Source organism: Vanessa atalanta, chromosome 17 (assembly GCF_905147765.1).
Source record: "Vanessa atalanta chromosome 17, ilVanAtal1.2, whole genome shotgun sequence".
NCBI classification, from domain to species: domain Eukaryota; kingdom Metazoa; phylum Arthropoda; class Insecta; order Lepidoptera; family Nymphalidae; genus Vanessa; species Vanessa atalanta.
Genome location: NC_061887.1, coordinates 2,353,699 through 2,374,122, shown reverse-complemented (window position 1 = coordinate 2,374,122; position 20,424 = coordinate 2,353,699). Strand labels below are relative to the sequence as shown.

At 34.4% G+C, this 20,424-nt stretch overlaps 1 protein-coding gene across 4 annotated transcripts in view; it reads right to left on the bottom strand.

The window, feature by feature from the left end:
• LOC125070311 (sodium/potassium/calcium exchanger Nckx30C) overlaps positions 1-20,424 on the bottom strand; it is an 89,434-nt gene that overhangs the window by 7,669 nt on the left and 61,341 nt on the right. For all 4 annotated transcript variants that reach the window (XM_047680120.1, XM_047680121.1, XM_047680122.1 and 1 more), the window contains 3 exons: positions 8,582-8,778; positions 6,729-6,867; positions 5,868-6,120 (listed from right to left, as the gene is read on the bottom strand). In XM_047680120.1, coding sequence (XP_047536076.1) covers positions 5,868-6,120; positions 6,729-6,867; positions 8,582-8,778 — 589 coding nt within the window. The remainder of the gene's footprint in view (positions 1-5,867; positions 6,121-6,728; positions 6,868-8,581; positions 8,779-20,424) is intronic.

The following is a 20,424-nucleotide window of genomic DNA, read 5'->3' as shown; positions in this document are numbered from 1 at the left end:
GTGTGTTTTTAATAGAAAAATTCTCAGCTTAATGTCTAGGAATTGGGAGTCTTTATCCTCTCGTGCCTCAGAAAGGACGTAAAGCACCTGGTCTTATACTTGAATTCTGTCCAGTCACGTTGGATTTGCCGTCCTATCGGATTATGAGGCTGAGCACTAGACTGGCAGTCAACCTATAATCAATCTCATGTCATTTGCAATTTTTATTCACCAGCTCGAAAATAGGCCAGTGTTAGTCACACAGTTGCACACACAAACGATCTTTAATAAACGTAGAAGCATTCAACCTCAGATATCGGTGTCAAAGAGTTTTGATGCGAATGAAGGGCGCAAAGTTCAAGGAAATTAGGGCCTTCTATCCACTGCCGAAATGTAGCTATACTATTTTATTGAATTCTTTTTAATTGTAATGTATTTAATTCATATTAAACATACGCAAACGCGTATTAATACTTAAGTCAAAACTGCCAAAGGATACGTAATTAAATTTGTTATCATGTTCATTCAACGATCTCACCGAAAGTTGAGAGTGTGAAAAAAGTATTAATGTCAAAAGTATACTTCTTCTATTACCACTAGGTACTACTACTTACTACTACTTCTACGTACTACGTACTACAATCCCCAATTAAAATATTTCATTTTTCAAGTAAGTTATTTTAATCTTTTGAACGTTATGAGTTACCATTATATTTTTAGACATTTTTATTTGCCGTCGGACATTGGGAAAAACTTCGTATTACAGAACTAGAGAATTCTTACGATTTTAGTTCCTTAAATGTCCATTTATGATATCAAAGTACGGAATTTAAGAGCGAATTTAAAAATTTAACCGAATATAAGATAAAACCCGGACGAGCACCACTAAGTTATATGTGATTTTTTATGTTAAAAGGCAGCTTGCGCTAAATATAATTATGTTACACGTGTATCCACCGACCTGCTTCGAAACAAAGTCCTACACTAGAGCAAGGTGGTTAAATAAACTCTAAGCATTATCTCGTAAAGGAGAGGAGGTTTAAGCTCAGCAGTGCAACGTGTACGGGCCATTATTTTACAATACAGGTATTAATCTCAAACAATTCGTAGGAGAGATTTTGATTTTGAGATGGATGTGTGTAACGAGAACGGATAGATTAAGAAACAAGTATATAAAAGGAAGATTGAAAGTAGAACCAATAACAGAAAAAGTAAAACAAAACCGTTTGAGTTGGTATGGCCATGTACTCGTGAGACGCAGAGAGGAGTCACACGTAATTAAAAGAGTGATGAGCATGAGTGTAGAGGGAGGGAGGGGAAGAGTATGACCTAGTAAAATATGAGTGGAGTATGTGAGGACGAACATGAGAAAGGTGGATTTGAACGATCAGATGACGAATAATAGACGAGAATGGAAGGAAAATACATGTTGCTCCGACACCAAATAGATTGGGACACGGGCAGTCAAAAGAAGCAGAAACGATCTTATTACTTAACATTTATATTTATTCTTAAATAAGTAGGCTGAATGTAAAATTGGCTACCTGATGGAAAGTGGTCACCAACATCCACTGCGTGAAATTTTACCCATTTATTGCACCATCACTGAACTAAAATGTTAATGTTATTACTCTTGTGCATATAGTTGCACTGGCTTACTCAACTTTCAAGCCGGTACCAACAATATTAAGTATTGCTGTTTGATGATTGGTCGGTACCTAATCTGACTGCACAAAGCCTCACTACCAAGTAAGTAGTACAAATATATTTAACTCAAGCTATATATAAGAGAAGAAATTTTAATATCATTACCTAGAACAGTTACATTGTTCACATACAAACACTCCAGTGTCTTAACGATTATATTTTTAATAGCATGCGTTAGCTCCCGATATCGCTATTTTACTAGACGACATGATTTACCATTTCATGGTCTTACATTGTTACTTTTTTCCATATCAGCTATCTTTGGTAGACAAAGCAATGTTTTACCCTTTGTACTGCCTTTGATATTAGCGACTAATATGCTTATTAGTTTTGAATCAGTGTTCTGTATCAATTATACTTAAATATTGTACATTAATATATATAGTAATTGCTTTTATCTTGTAATATTTGTACCATTATATGCTGACGAGTTTCTTTCTCTGAAAGCGTTAATCTCAGAATTAATTTGGTTGTAGGGCACCAGCTACTACTCATGTATTCTACCGCCAAACAGCTGAGTATTGTTTTGTTGAGTAAGCCAGTGTAATTACAGATACAAGGAATATAACATCTTAGTTTCTCTCAGTTTTTTCTTGGCAGGTTATATAACATTTTCTGCCCGCGGCCTGTGTGAGGCGAGGCGGGTGTAAGGTAGCCTATGGGTTAAGTCTGGCTACCTCAAGAGATTCCGTGACGCTCTCGAAAAGACGGAGTTGGCATCTTTGGTTTTTAGTAGGTATTTCGGTTAATCCCACTTAAATATAATAATACGAAAATTTTAGGCACATACACATTAGTAATATTAGTCCTAATACACACAGGATTCAGTAAAGCAGGTGAAACAACACCGAAAAACTAGTATTAAATAAACCGTCGCTCAAACATAGTCGCAAATAAAAAGGACAAAAATGTAACGAAACATTTTTAATCTACAGTTAGAAAGCAGTTGTTGAAACATTTAGAAATGTGGGAAATACGAAATAAACGGTACACGTCATGTAGATTTAAAAAAAAATAAAGCGTTCTCCAAACGGTAAAGGTTAAATTAGAGTGCCTTTCATGTGTTATTAAAACGCGTCGTGATTAGTGTTTACGCCTGAAGAAATCGTTGGACCGAAATGATGAATGAAACGATTGTGCTCTCCGATGTTCCATATAACCTTCTTATGATACTAGGCTCGCATTATTCCAGTCATTCAAAAGCTGTTGAATCTGTAACATTACAGTGACAATCAAGTGACTGGACTGGATCGCTGATTGGAATTGGTGAATTCCAGTGTTAGTTCACATTATTTCTTGGCATTCCAGTGTTGGACTGAAACTCAATTCAGAAACGAGCCTTAAATCAGCGCTATCTATTGGTTTTTAGTTGGTAGTTTTCGATCAGTCTCAAGTTCAGATAAGTTCAAGTCAGTATTGGGATTTTTCTATTACGATACTCTCAGTTCAGAGAATTAGTAACTTGATGTTATTCAGTAAATACCATCAGTAAATATCAATAGCGTATACACGCTTACACTAGAATATCTGATACACAGCTATGCCAGTAATATTAAATAATTCAAACTAATAACAATAAAAGTGTTGATAACAGCCCCTTAAACCCAAATGGTCTGTAAGCAGCGAACAATTTTTTTCCAATTAAATTTTAAGCTCGCAAGAGTAAGCTGCAAGTTAATTTAGAAAGGAAAATAAAATTATTTTCAACTATATCTCTCGCCTCGTTTTTGGCTCCGCTCCAAATGTGTTCGAGCGCGCCGTGACGTAACACTGACTTGAGTTTCAGGGGCGTTTTTATAAAAATTAAGAAGAATTATGTATTGTTGAGATGAAAAATGTTGGGTTAGAACATCAACGTATATCTTATGTAATAGATTTTATGTGATGGAATTTTTATGCGATTGCAATAATACTGAATTTACACATAGTATTGGAACCAATATTTATGAAGTTTAACTTTGTTTATATTTTAATAATATTATTAATGCGAAATTTGGATAGATGAATGTTTGTTACTCAATCGAGAACGGCTGAACGGATCTGAATGAAATTTGGCCCAGAGATAGATTATAGTTTAGAATGGCTTCTTTATATTTCGGAACAACGTGCCCTACGTAGACAAGTATTTACGTAAAATCCTTATAAAATTAATTTGTTTCACAGATTCGATATTTCAAGGTCACATTCTATAAGAATGGATTTTTGGAAATGACAATTTTATGAGAGGGAATAGAGGCTTAGTAAAATTTTACCCGTACGAAGTCAAGCATTACAAAGTACTGATACGTATATAAAGATACTGTGTGTGTGTACTGATACGTATATTGCAAAATTTCCTCGTTATGTAGCAATTCTAATAGTTTAGGTGTAAGACAAGTGGCGTAGCTATCGTAGGGCCAGGTGGTGCAATGCACCAGGGCCCCTGAGCTCTGGGGGCCCTCTAACCTAAGCTATGAAAAGAGCTTTGAATAGAGATGAAGTATGGATTTAACTTACTAATGATATGTTCAATTCACTGTATCCTGTATCCTATTCTTATTCCTATCTATAATTTTGAAGGCCAATATACGTTGAAGAGGGGGCTAGGGCACGATTCTTTTTCTATGCACCGGGGCCCTTACCCACCTAGCTACGCCATTGTGTAAGACTTAGTGATATGAGTGTCACCAGAGAGTAATATTGATTTCAAACAAATAGACCACCCATTCGTTTTAAAAATATAATCTGGAATTACAGACGAACATTTACGCCGTTTGATCGCTTCATTTTCCGGGCGCCTCATTTTATCATTGTTCCCTAATATGAGGCGGGACCAATGTGTCAACGCATGTAGCGTCCAACAAAAGGGATCGCCCTTTTTCCAGAGGAATATTTAAGATATAAGTTAGATAGCTAATGACTAGCGTATTTTTAAATGTTATTTAATGGTTTAATTTATAACTAGGCACCGGCTCTACACGGGTAGATTAAGAGTCCACATAATAGGTTTTATTGAAGACAAACATACACGGAAATATTTCTTTTTGGACAATCTAAGCTCACAGATGTATGCAGAACAACTGAGTAAAGTTGTCTTGTTATGTTTCCATTCGTTGCTAAACCATATAATGCATTCGTTTTATACGAAGAAGATTACCTATTAGGGTCTTCGACTTCTATGTTTCATTAACGGCACAAACACCAAACGCAAGATCCAAAAATCCCCAAAATTTTTTTTTTGTTTCAGCGCAACCGACTTATTAATTCTTGAAAACATAGAATCCGAATAAAATCCATTGTTCTTGTATATCATAACTTATCTATATGATATATATATATATATATATATATACATATATTATTGCGTATTTTTCGGTTATTCTGATTGGCAAAAAAAAATTATTAATATTTATTTAAATTATAAACACATCATATTGTAAATGTCAAGTACGTTTTGTGTGTAATCTATATGAAATATGTTGTAGAATTTTATTACATATATGCCAATGAAAAATGTATACATGTATGTAGTGGACAGTTCATAGTGTGTAATTTAAATCAAGGCGCGTTAAGTCATGATTGGTGTTGCCATTACCAAATAATATGAGCTTTTATAAAATTAATGTGTAGGTTTTATATAAAGCTGCCTTTTCATTGCCATTCTTGATAACACAAGACGATTGTATCTATATTGCGTTTTGTGTTATTTCTTTGTAGACCTCACTTTATGTGATTTACAATATGACGATTCAAAAGTTCTTAATAATAAAAATTGTATACGTGTATGTATTTTGACTTTGTATAGCTACGTTTAAAGTGCTTTTCACTTAAAAATGGTAAAAACTGGTATGAAAATAATAACGATTTTATTTTGTTTGTCGAGGCACTGAATTACAAATTTCAAATTTGAACTGGCATTGCGATTTTTTGGACGATACCTATTTTATTTATAATTCCTATGGTTTTCTACTGTATTATATATATTATAAATGTGTGCCATAATCCTATCCAAATATGAGGATTATTACTCTCAACAATTTAATTAAAATTAATTTTAAAATTATATATATATTTTTATCTTTAGGTTTACTTTCCCATTGATTGTTATAATAGTTTATGCTTCTAGGTCTGTTTTACTTTTAATATAAAGTGTTTTCGCACTTAAAAGATTTTTAAAATTATAGGGTCAGTTGTCAACTCACCCAACAGTGACGTCGAAAATATTGCTGCCCACGGAGCTCGAGACAGCCATGTCACCAAATCCTTTCCTCGCGACAATGACTGAGGTGATCAGGTCCGGCACCGAAGTACCCGCGGCGAGGAGCGTTAGCCCCATCACCTCGGGAGGCACGTAGGCTGCCGCCCCCACCAAGTTCGCCCACCACACCATGAGGTAGGAGAAAAACGCTATCCAAACTATCGACCCTATAAATGTTACAGGGAACAGTTTCTTCCCTGTAAAAAGAAAAAAAAATTTATAATTTTGTTAATATTGGCGTAGATGATATAACAAAAGGCAGATGGAGCGCACGCAACATTATAGTGAAGCAACAAAAACAAATACAAAATTATCAGCGAGTACACTTTCCCGGTAGTGCACGAACGACGAGTGTTTTTGTTAATACGTCAATAATTTATAATTACTACACTTTTGAAGCATATATGCACTATGCTTTGATGTATTAATAATTTTGATTTTGTATTAGCTTTTATTGCTTGTTGAATGTAATTAAAAATAACCAAGACATTTATTAGGCTGTATGCGTTTTTCTGGGGCTTAATTTGTATTTTTAAATCGTTTTTGAAAGATATTGCGGTCTTTGGAAAATGGGGAAAATTATATAATTCGATAATATTTCTGATACGTGTACTTATTTCTTTAAATCCACGAGGATGTGATTAAATGATGGAGATTGAAGAGTAGTAGAGAATAGTAGTGTTTTATTATTTTATTTGTGTACCAATCTTTTAAGAATATCTAACATGATTGGTACATTAAATTATTCTTAAAAACAGAAGTCCCATATAAGATGGTGATGGTGGTTATGGATGCTCTTTGGTACCTCTCGGAGTCCTCGTGTCCGGGAGGGTCATCCATAATGGGAAGACAATGGGTGCGACCAACAAATATGTGATTCGCTTGCGGAAACCGGAGGGCCACGACATATCCAAAGGCATCGTGTCGTCCTCCAGATCTCCAATCTGCAAAACCAAGAACAATGTTAATATAAATGATACTAATACTATAAACAAGATATATTTAAAAATATATATATATATTCGATATTTCTCTTTTAAAATAAGTTTTGGTATCGAAGAGCGATGACTTCTTGCACGAGCCGTATAACCCAAAAGTTAATCTGTATCTCTTTTAATAAATAAAAAAAATGATTATTATTATTATATAACGAAGACGGTGAACAAAATTATCTGTAGTACTCAAAACATCTTAAAATCTATATTAGGTATGTACAGTTAGTGAGTATTAGTAACCTAGTTTCAAATAAAAAGATTCAAAGAAGAAAAGAATCAATGCATCATCGTGGAAAGAATCGGAAGCCATTTGACGCGTTATTCGATCTGATTCCAAAAGTCACGATTGTAGCTCCGTCACAGGATGTACTGTGACATGGTTGATAAACGTTTGAAACGGACACGCGTCAGTCCGACGTATAGGATTCAGCTGTTCTTATAACTTTTGAATATATATTTTTTTACCAATTTGGAAAATCAAAAGTGATTGTTGATTCTGTCGAAAAAACTAAAACGACTCATACCACATATGAGAACTCGACAAACTTGTGTCGCTCTATGTATAATATAGTTCGGAAGTACTATAGCAAAATTAAGTTTCCAAGTCTCATCGGGAGTTTGGCCTGTGTTAGTGAGCCAAAAAACTTTGTTAATATTCTTATAAATATTGAAATAGTTCGTAGTTCAAGAATTCATATGAACTTTTAAAAATGACGCAGTCACCAGATACTCTGACTTGAATCTTATACATTTAACCTCAATACTAGCTTTTGTTTATATTATTATATTAAAACTACTTGAGTTTCTTTCCGGTTCTTCTTGGTAGAATCTACATTCCGAACCGGGAGTACGTATACTTTACGTTTGATACAATTCTGAATAATGAAGATTCAAAAGTCTACTCGAGTAAAGGATATTTTGATTTGATTTTCATTATATTCATAGAATTCCATAGCGTTGTTTTTGTATTGTTAATTTTAAACTTTAAATACTGTATGATAAGGTCTATTATCTATTAATAAGATGAAAAACATGTTCTGTACAGTTTTATTTAGAAATTATTTTATTTGTTTTTAATACCAGATTTTTTATTAATATCATCCACTTTTCTCTACTAATCCATACAATTAAATAAAACAAGAAATGTTACTTGAAGTTAAAGAATTTGTTTGAACCCGCTAACCTTGCGAGTTTTTTGTAAATAGCACGCTATTAAACATTACACCATTCCCCACAAAGGCCTAGTGACCATGTTTTACGCTGGTCATCAAATCCCATGGATGCCGTTATTTAAGCCGAAGCCTAAATGTAGTTTATTATAAATGTTGAGCATGTCGGTTTTAAATTTACGATGAAGTAATAATTATATCTTATTCCCGTGCCTTGTGAAGCACATACAGATGTCCCTGCTCCTGAAATCTTTCCAGTATTGTCTGATTTGGTGTCCCATCGGATTATGAGATATGCTCGAATTGAATGTGTATATATTATAGAGTACGAGTGTGCTTGCACACACACACTTGTGCACTATAATATGTCCTGTGCAATTAGCTAGTCTCAATCAAGAACGGCCACTGGAAATTAGTCAGGAGGAAAACATTATCATCATCTTGTTGGATAAATATTACGTTCATTCGAACACATACGCAGTTCTAGCTCCTACCTCTTCTATAGCATCTAACTGGACGTCTGCTAAACCTCCATTGGGGAGGTCAAGAGGCGTCTCCTTAGCTTGTGCAGCGGCGGCAGAGTGCCTCGCAGCTGCAGCGCCAGCGCCGCCTGCTGTCGGCCTCGTCGCCTCCAGGAGCACCTTGAGCGAAGCTATCGCGTGCAGCTGCGTCGCCTTCTCGTCTACTTTACCTGGGAAGAAGTTTACGGTTATAATATTATTTTATTACTTAATTAGTTAATTTACTATCTAAGGTAACTACTACACGTTGCATAGATGCAATAAGATCTTTATAAAAGGCAATTGCAACTGTTGGAAATTGGTGTTCAAAAATTCGGCAAAATTATTTATACTTTGCATGATGTTAGTAAATTTGAGGCAAACGCCTCTTCTTGTTAAGTAGACCACTATGTGCGTAGACTTTTAAAGATTTATAGATTCTTATAACACCTTTAAAATTACTTAGGGAGTTTTCAATTAGATAGTGTGTAAATGAAATGCTTTCCAGTACATAAGTTTTACGGTACATCAAGTTAAAAACTTAATGGCTGTCCAAATTTGAAGGCATGACTCTTCAAACCACATACTCTGTTTCATGGATCATGTTGACTCAATAATTGATATATTAAAACTCAGAACGACTAAGTTTATTAGGTTATTCGTTGTGATGAGTTTTGGTCTCAGACGAAAACAACTGGTGATATTATTTCGGTGATGAAGAACAAATTTTTTTCTAAAATTAATTAATCTATTATTTTTAATAATAATTTAGTGATTGAGTATTTATTTATTTTTGTGAAAACAAACAGTTCATAATACATTTTATAAATAAAAAACTAATAACCAATAAAAGTTTCCAATGATTGATTAACTCATATAACAAGGACAATTAAGCGTTGACGAAATTAATAAAATTATCGATTAATTAAAAAAATACAGATTTGACAAAAAATATTATAGAATTCGTTATATTATCTTACTTCAAATATGTTGATTTTGATTTACAATTTATTTCAAGCATTTACAAAACCGAGATGGCCCAGTGGTTAGAACGCGTGCATCTTAACCGATGATTTCAGGTTCAAACCCAGGCAGGCACCACTGAAATTCTAAATTTGTGTTTAATTCATCATGTGCTCGGCGGTGAAGGAAAACATCGCAAGGAAACCTGCATGTGTCTAATTTCAACGAAATTCAGCCACATGTGTATTCCGCCAACCCGCATTGGAGCAGCGTGGTGGAATATGCTCCAAACCTTCTCCTCAAAGGGAGAGGAGGTCTTTATCCCAGCAGTGGGACATTTACGGGCTGCTAATGTAATGTATGTAAAAAAATGTATTTACAAAAAAAAGAAAATGCTAAAAATTCAATTTTGAAAGTAGTTAAAAAGACTTCAATAAAACTCTAAACAAATTAAAATATACATTTATTAAATACTAACGTTTCGATATATATATATATTGTACCGAGAAGCATCTAGAAACTCAACCGTCGAAAATTATAACGAAAGTTATTTAATTTTATGGCTTTCCAAATAAAATGGAGGACTTGATTCAAATATGAATGCTCGCAAATACTAATCAGGCTAAGATATTAATATACACTTTGAAAATATTAACGCTTTTTACCTGCACATATTTTGTAATTAAAAATAGAGTGGATTACATCTAGCGTCGTATAGAATCCGACCGTGCTGCTGGTTCAGTTCACAATTTAACAGAGAACTAAAAATAGGTCAAATGCGCTATCGAACCAACTACAACAATTGTTAGAAACGGCAAAGTTACCAAGTTCGGACATACGTCTGTCTGTTTGAAAAGCAGATGCTGGAATTAGATTATTATATCTATTGCTCGGTTAAGTTTAAAACGTATTTAAGTTTAAGATAAGATGTATTCGAGAATGTGAGATAGCTTTATCGCCTTAGATAGGTTTCGACTTTGAACAATATAATTGGCCTTTCTTGAAAGTTTCAAATTGATTCAGAATTTCTTGCTGTTATAATAAATATATACAGGGTAGTGATTTAAATAGAATGATTTGAATGATGAGTGAATGACATGATGAATGAATACCTTCTGTGAGGTTATAATTGAAAATTCGTTAAAATTTTAATATATTATTTTATAAGTCATGTCTTAGAGGTAATCTGAATTTAATATTAGCCTTTTCTCGTTCGTTTTGTTTTTTTTTTTCGCGCTTTTATTACTATTATTTTGTTCTGGTCCAAAGGGTGAGTGAGTCAGTGTATCTACAGGCACAAGGCACATAACATCTTAATTCCCAAGGTTTATGGCGCATTGGGGATATAAGGAACGGTTAATATTCCCGACAGCGCCAATGTCTATGGGCAGTGGGGACCACTTACCATCAGGCCTATGTGCCCACCCACCAAACAATTCCATAAAAAATAACCACAAAAAAATAAGGAAGGACACGGAATAATATCACCCGCTATGATAGTTAATTTAATAATGAAAATGTTCCACGAGTTGCCAATTCACTCTAAACTTGGCGTAAAACTTAAATTTACTCGATCGGATCAAATGTATTTTATTCGAGTAAACTTTACAATAAATAATTTTTGAATCGTCAATATTTCAACTCTACCACCGTTTAGGAAAGCAACCAATACGAAGAAACGGCATAGTTGTTCTTTTCAAATAACCAGATTTATAATGATGTTAGTTTCATAATTATTGTTCCATCAGTCCTGTGATTTAGCATTAGCATTAGCATTAGCAGCCTGTAAATTTTCCCACTGCTGGGCTAAAGGCCTCCTCTCCCTTTGAGGAGAAGGTTTGGAGCATATTCCACCACGCTGCTCCAATGCGGGTTGGCGGAATACACATGTGGCAGAATTTCGTTGAAATTAGACACATGCAGGTTTCCTCACGATGTTTTCCTTCACCGCCGAGCACGAGATGAATTATAAACACAAATTAAGCACATGAAAATTCAGTGGTGCCTGCCTGGGTTTGAACCCGAAATCATCGGTTAAGATGCACGTGTTCTAACCACTGGGCCATCTCGGCTCGATTTAACGGCCTGTGATTTAACCCGAGCCTAAATCCAGGTAGATTTTCCAAAAAGATTTATTGATAAACTTAATCTTATTTTTTAATTTGTTAGATGGTAAATTGATTATACGTATAGAATTGCCTATAAACGTCGTCTGTTCCGTACGCGGAAAGAACTCAACATGAAATTAACATTAATGTAATATTTGAAAGTGGGGTATGATAATCCTACTTATATGTTTCAATGACAAATTGAACTCAGCAAATTTTCTATTTGAGATACGCTGATGGAATTTTTTATTCCGACTTCACTGAAGTAGTACAAAATATCCGGGAAACGCTTACAAATAGCGGTATTTATATAATTCCATAGAATTATGGTGTCTTACGATCATCAGTAATTTGATTGGTTTCGGACACGGGAAGATTAAATCATTTAATTGTTTTCGCAACGCACTATGGAGGTTTTCCAGTTTTTTGAAGTTGACGTGTGGTTTGACATTGCTACTACAAAAAAAACTTACCAAATAAGTTTTGACCGTCTTCCTAAATTTTCCCGCCCTAGTCCCGGATCAAACAGGTAATTCTTAAGACAGACTAGCCAACTACACCAAAGTGTACAAATATGGTGACAAACACATGTGTACAGTTATGCTTTAGACCTCTTCTAGAAAATTCTTGACAGAAAAATCCCAAGAACTTTGTATTGGACCGACTCGGTGTTCAAACCTGAACCGATATGTCAGTTAACCTGTCTATATTAGACAAAGTAATGAATGAAAATGTAACTTGAAATCTCGGAAAATTAAAAAAAAATATTTAATTCTATTTTAATAAATGTAATATAAATTTATAACGGAGATTCGACATATCAATCTCATATTGGAATCTACTCGACACGTTAATCTGTCCGGATTGAGTTTAAGCCTCATGATCCACTGGACTAAGGATGTGGCCAATAAATCACTAACAGATATGCGATATTTTTAAAAAGAACAAAAACATAATAACAGCCCGTAAATTTACAACTATTGGGCTATTTTTAACAAACATAAAATATAATTTCACCTGTCACTATGTGTGGTTGACCCACAACTGAATTTAAAACTAATTCCACACATCCGATTAAGCTGAATATGTTAAATATCTTTTTATATATGTTGGTTCTTCTCGGTAGAATCTACAATCCGAACCGGTGGTTGCTTTACTTAATGTAGTTGTTTGTTGTAAAAGCCTACATGAAAAAAGTTTTTTTTTTTAATTATTTTAATTATAAACTAATACATATACTTATATATATGAACATCTTTACCAATATAACAAATGCAAAGGTAACTCTGAATGTTTGTCCGTCGGTTACTCTTTTGCGCCAAACCACTGAAACTAAAACCTGAAGATCAACTCCTAAAAGCGAGTGAACTCGCGGGCGACAACTAGTATTGTACATACATAAATAGATATATGTACATACGTACAAATATGCGCACTTTTGCTAAGGACGATATCCTCCATCGCTGTGAGATTTAAAATAGTATCGTTTATTCTAATTATAATCTAAATTATTTAGCACGGAAACCTTAGCCGTACTTATTTGATAAACCTCGATTTAAGACTTTCGGTTTAAGTCAAGTTTAATCTTTAATATATAATGTTTATGATATTGGTAGCAAATGGGCCACCTGATGGTGAATGGTCACTACCGCCTATACACATTGGCTGTACGAAATATTAACCATTCCTTACGTCGCCAATGCGCCACCTAACTTGGGAACTAAGATGTTTTGTCCCTTGCCTGTAGTTACACTAAATCCTAGTTATATATGTAAACTTATATTGTACATTAGTTCTATTTAAGTCTACACATTTTAAATATATATGTAATTATAATATAGAATATTATATGTATATACAAGAATGATATAATGCTCGATATAATTATGTTAAAATATATTTATAGAAAAATTACAAAATCACTAAAAATGTCGCCTTTGCCTCGCTTTCATCTTTTTTTGTGTCAAGTGGCTAGTTCAATAGAAGTAGAATGTTCGAGAGTGATAACGGATGGAGGGCCCGGAGGCTTAGCGACGAGAACTCTGACTTCTATTTTACACGGATATTTTATAAATCAATGCTAAATACATCGGAAACGGGTCATACTGAAGAGCGTCATTAAAAACGTCTTTATAACTTTTTTAATGAAGTTTTTGAGAGAAGGTAAGATAAATTGATATTATTTTTTTCCGTCCATCTATGTACAATAAATTAGATAAACTATATATTAATTATAATTTTTAAATTTGTTTAGTTAAGAAAGGAATTTACGCCTTTAAGTTAAAAATAAATCTTAGCCTCTATAATAAGAATTTATGTTTTGAAAAAAAAGAATTTGTGAAATTTAAGCTTTCTAGACTCAATAGTTTGTTGTGCAATGAAAATTAATCAGTCAGGACAAACGATTTTATTGGTACTTATAGATAATTTATTTTTATCACTGTTAAGATATGACATGTCATAAAAAACGTTGATTTTATATTGTTGACTGTATTTTCTTAAATTAGTTAAAAAAAAATCGCATTTATATGCGTTATAAAGTGTTATATTAGTGGTCTTATTTTATTTATCTAGTGTCGCCCCGTATACGTTAATAATATTTATATATGACTAGCGACCCGCCCCGGCTTCGCACGGGTGCAATGCTGATACTAAATGTACTATAGAATGTCTTACAACGTTCACAGTTTTTCAGTCATTAGACAATACAAAACGCTATGTCCCAGCCTTTTAAATCTGTAATATTTTCGAATATATTCATTTAAATTAAATGCTGTAAAGGTCCATAATGTTTTATATTAAATGTCCAATTTATTGAAGGTAATTGGATAAGGATTAATGCTGTTTTGCTTAAAATCGCTTCGAAAATAAGGCATTATTTCTCGTAAAAAGTAAAGGATAAAAATGGTTATTGTGGGTTATCCTTAAGAGATATGTATACCACCACGGACTTTTTTGAAGACCTTTTTAAGGTGTACAATAGTGTAGTACATTATTTTGATCTATCTCATAGATTTCAGACAGCGTTTGCAATGTAAGCGCAAAATAATGTGTTTATTTATGACATCACTGTAGAAACCTCTAAAATTACCAGTGTTTCTCTACTATATTGTGCATGTATTATACATATAAACCTCTTGAATCAATCTATCTATTGAAAAAACCGTTTAACTTTGTTTTATACAATGTAATTATTTTCAAATTAATAATACTAATTCCTATTTTTGAAGTTATATTTCTTTTGTGTTTTGAAAAAATTATGAGTGTAAATTTTTATGATGCGCGCATGGTGACTTGAAGGCTACGTGGTGAAGTTGCACTCTAAACTGACAGTTAAGTGTCGAGTCGCTCGAAATAGACAACTTCTCTTATTTACCTTATTCTATTTAATTAATACATTGTAATTAATTATATGCAATTGCAATTAATTTAAAGTAGAATATTTCACGCACGTATTTAAGTACACGCAACTTTTTTTTTTTTGTATTTAATAGTTTAAAATTTTTAGAGTTATCTAACAGATTTGAAATTTCCCCATAATTTTTAAATGCTATTGCGAAAACATTTTACTTTATCTCGTAATTAGTTTTAGCAAGAAATAACACATCGCCGACTTAGCTCACAAGTTCATACTTGTCAACTAAATAATTCTTAGAGTATATTAAAAATGAAAAAGGTTTAAAAAAAATGTTGTCATAAATGTCTACATATTTGAATTTTATTGTTGTAAATTTAAAAATAAAACGAAACGTATTTTTAGACATGTAGGAGGAATATCAGTTCGTATAAACTCAAGGGTAACATTAGTGCTTATTCAACAGAATAGAACAGCTCTTAAAATATTTCATTCTCGACCTTTTTTATTTAAAGCTTTGACCTTTTTATTTAAAGTCGCAAAGTTGGCAGGATAGTGGACTGGTGATCTATACAGGCCTTTTATTGGTACCAGTTTTGCACAAATAGTTAACTGTAAATTGTTTTCTCGATTTAATTTAAAATTTATATTTGAATACGAAGTTTTGTTATGTAAAGTTTTTTATTCAAGATTCATTTCAAAATTAAAATATACTTTGTTCAAATTGGCTTTTGAACAAGCACTTTTGCGTCGTCATTTTACAAAAGAATAGATATATTCTACGGAGAAGAACCGATAAGAAACTCAGTAGTCAATCTTTCCCAAAATACAAAGTTATATTAGTTACAATGATAAATATAATATATTCTGCCTGAAAGAAATTGTTGGTTGCGCTGCCACCAACAATTCCTTCATGTGGCTACACGATGCCTGACATCAAAATCAGGCAACGTGATGTACGTGCAGAGCTACAATCACTTGATGTGCGGAAAGCTAGCGGTCCCGATGGAATACCAGCCATAGTGCTGATGAAGTGTGCAGCGGAGCTGTCTCCTGTGTTAATGCGCCTGTTCCAGCTGTCTCTTTCTACAGGATGTGTGCCGGATTCTTGGAGAGAAGCTAATGTGCAAGCGGTTCCCAAAAAAGGGGATCGATCTGACCCGGCAAATTATCGGCCAATAGCTATCACCTCAGTTCTTTGTAAGGTGATGGAACGGATCTTAAACAACCAACTGATCCATTACCTAGAAGATCACTGTCTAATTAATGATCGTCAGTACGGGTTTCGACCAAAACGGTCCACAGGTGATCTTCTAGCGTACGTAACACACCTCTGGGGTGAAGCTATCGATAAGCGTGGAGAGTCGTTGGCCGTCAGCCTCGATATCTCCAAGGCTTTCGACAGAGTCTGGCACAGAAGTCTTCTCTCCAAGCTGCCGGCATACGGTCTGCTGGTTCAGCTCTGCACCTGGATTGCTAGCTTCCTACACAAGCGCAGCCTTCGCGTTCTAGTTGATGGTTGCGCTTCAAAATCCCATGTAGTGAATGCTGGAGTCCCCCAGGGGTCTGTGATATCCCCCACGCTCTTTCTTCTGCATGTCAATGATATGCTCTCTCTCGGGAACATACATTGCTATGCAGATGACAGTACAGTGCACGGGGGATACCACGGACGCGCAGCGGCTGGACGGGCGGAAACTGAGGAGAGACGGAGGGATCTTGTTGTTGAACTCGATAGGACGTTAGGACTCATCGCCAAATGGGGCTCTGACAATCTTGTTGAGTTTAACGCCAAGAAAACACAGGTGTGCGCTCTCACAGCGAAAAGTCACCATTTTCCCCTCCTCCTTCCCTCTGTGGCACTACGCTGGAGATACATAGCAAAGTCGCCATACTGGGAATCGACGTTCGGTGCGACCTCAATCCAAAGGATCACATCGAGGCTGTTATAAAAACAGCCTCACGTAAACTCGGAGTCCTGAACAAGGTGCGGCGTTTTTTCACGCCTGCTCAACTGCTCCTGCTGTATAAAACACAGGTACGGTCCTGCGTTGAATATTGCTCGCACCTCTGGGATGGCTCCGCTAAGTACCTACTGGAGGCCTTGGATCGGTTGCAGCGACGTGCGGTTCGCATTATTGGCGATGTAAAGGTCACCAACACCCTCGAGCCTTTACCATTGCATCGAGAGATAGCGGCACTCAGCGCTTTCTATCGAATGTGTCACGGCGAGTGCTCAGAGGAACTATTCTCCCTTATTCCTGCTTCCCCTTTCCTTCACAAGTCCACGCGTGCTGGTTCTCGATGTCACCGCCTAACTGTGACATCAATTCCATCGCGTACAAAGAAATTTGGCAACTCTTTTCTTTGTCGCACTTCCAAAACATGGAATTCTTTACCAGCGCACGTATTCCCCTCCTCTTATGACCTGGGTTCCTTCAAACGAGGCGTGAAGAGGCATCTTGCGGGCCGGCAAGGCGGGGGCGGCTAGAGCAGATCACCTTTCCCAACTGCACTAGCCGTCGTCGCGTTTGGACTCTACTACCACTTACCATCAGGTGGAGCAGAGTCATTTGCCCTCCCGGGCTATAAAAAAAAAAAAAAGTCAACTAGTATTAGCTCCACGCTTTTTTATCATATATGTAAGTCATTATATTTTAATACATGTTGGTCTTGCTTGCTACTACGCTGTTAGTTGAGCTGAGACAATTTTTTGTGCCAATCAAGCGCTTGTATTTACATTGGTTTTGTCATTACGCGGATCGTAAAACGATGAAATATACTTGAGTATGATAAAAACTTGGGAGAGCTTAGTATTGACACGGACAATAGATTTTACTTGGTGGTCTACAGTAATAACAAGGATTGTTGTGTTTCAGTGTGAAGGGTGAGTGAGCCAGTGTTACTATAGGAACAAGGAACATGATGTTTCAGTACCAAAGGTTGGCGGCATACCAGTACACTTATATATGTATGCTATAAAAAATACGTTTTCAAATAATTTTAGTAGTTGTAGTAGTGGTTGAAATATTTAAGCATAGACAATTTACTGTATTTCTAGATTATATTCTACATTTGGATAAAAATTATACATCAAAGTGTACTCTAGCCACAAAGACTGGAGGGTCAGTTGCTGTTTAAGAAGGTCACGAGTACGACCTACATTATTTCAGCACACTTTATATAAAAGCAAGTTTTAAATACAAAATGGCAAACCCGACTTTATATATCCACACTATAAAACGAGCAACATTTGTATATAAGACCTTGTTTTACCGCCCTTACAATTTTGTCAGAAATATGAGATAATTTTAATTCTAAATGTTGCCAGCTAATATGTAACAGCTTGGTAATGTCCCACTATTGGGCTCTTCATTTGAGGAGATGTTTTGGTGGATATACATGCACCGGAATTTCGTTAAAATTAGATACACGCAGGTTTCCTAACGATGTTTTTCTGCGCTAAGCACACGATGCTGCGTATAGCACGCATTCCAACTAATCAGCCATCTTGGTTCTCGTGTTCACAGGTTAAATCAAAATGGCTACGACTTTTATTTCTTTAAGAATGATAAAGAAATACACCTTACGATGGTAAGTGGTCACCATGAATAAATACTAACACTTTTTATACAATATAAATCCTTACAATGACAAAAGGTCGTCAGCTATTGGTCTATCATCGATAAATGTATAAAGCTATATAATCTGTGCCTCTAATGACCCTTTAAACGAGGACACAGCACCACATATCCAGACACAAAAAAAACCCGTACCATTTATAAAAATTCATATAATTATTTTTAACTTAATATTACGTACAAATATCACTACTAAATTATAACAATTTAAAATATACTTTGAATGATTTTATAGATTTTGTCATTTTAAATTTGTAATGGTTTTTTCGAGATGATAGCATTGATAGGTTGTTGTAAAGGGAATCCCCGGGTCAGACCAACGAAAATGTATTAAGCTCTATCAATTAATTTTCAGTAGTAGACCCAGACACTAATTTCTACTAACAAATTATTTACTTCAACGCAATAGTAAAGAAACCTAATCGTTGCTGTTCAGTTCATATTCTTAGTCAAGATCTAGTTGCGGTTCGGTCGAAGTTCAAAGGATCATATCATAGCCGAGATATGACAGTAGACTTTCCCCCTGAGCTATGAAACTTCAAGCGTCTTTTCTTTACAAGCATATGAATTATCACTGATAGAAGTGTTACATTACTGACTCTTTGATATCTAGGACAGGGAGACATTATTAATTTTATAATTTACCAACAAAAGTTACAACGATACACGCTATTTATAAGCACTTTTAATTACAAGTACTTATGGCATGCATTATTATCTTAAATTAAACTCACCAAAATATGCTACAATTCATTCATCATTCATTCATTCATTCAAATTATTATTTATAATTAAAAAAAATCATAATGCTATTGAATTCAAAATTGGAATAACGTTGATTTAAATAATAATTGAATTTAAAAATTAAAGTGGATATTATCATAATTATATATTTATACACGATAATGTATGTATGCATGTATGTAACTTACTCCAGTCTTCCTGTTGTCCATTCCAGTTATTCCGTGGTATTTGTAACGACTTACTTAGACGTCCAGGTATACGTTCCAGTTGACGTGGTCCACGCAGACTTTAGTAAAAGAAAGTACACAAACAAAATGAAAATTTAGTACTTTCAATTACTAATGTCTGAATGTACCGAACTTCTTTCTTCTTTTTTCTTTCTTCGTTCCAAACTTGGCAGATTTTCTCTATGCTTCTTTCGCTGGTTCTTCTCATATGTAGATACTATTTTTTAATTATACCTACGTTATCTACATATGGTAAAACAACTACGCTTAAATGTATTTAAATAAATAATTTTAGAAGAAAAACTGTTTAAAAAACGGAGATAGTCATTCAAAATATCATACACTAACTTGCCCCGGCTTCTCACGGTCGTAGTTTATTAATAAAGAAATTGTTACGATATCAACATAATTGATAACCATTATAATGTTAGTAAAGATACACTACATATATTAAAATAAACTACATAAAATTGATAGAAAGATAAATAAAATATTGTTAACAATTATTAAATTAAAATGTTGCATATATTATTTATATTTTAAATCTAACGTAAAGTTCAAGATGTTTTCTTTGAGAGTTATTGTATCAAGATAATTACGTGTAGTTTTTGTAAAGTACGTGTAGAGGATCATTGTCTTACAAGTGCTCAATATTTAAAACACAGTATTCTGAATCTGTCCATTGTTAGGAAATATAAATTTAATGATTACGGCTTCAAACCTGTTTACGCACCAATAAGTAGTCAATTGAAAACAGTATGCAAGTCAAATCAAAATACACGTATCTGTTGATCACGTC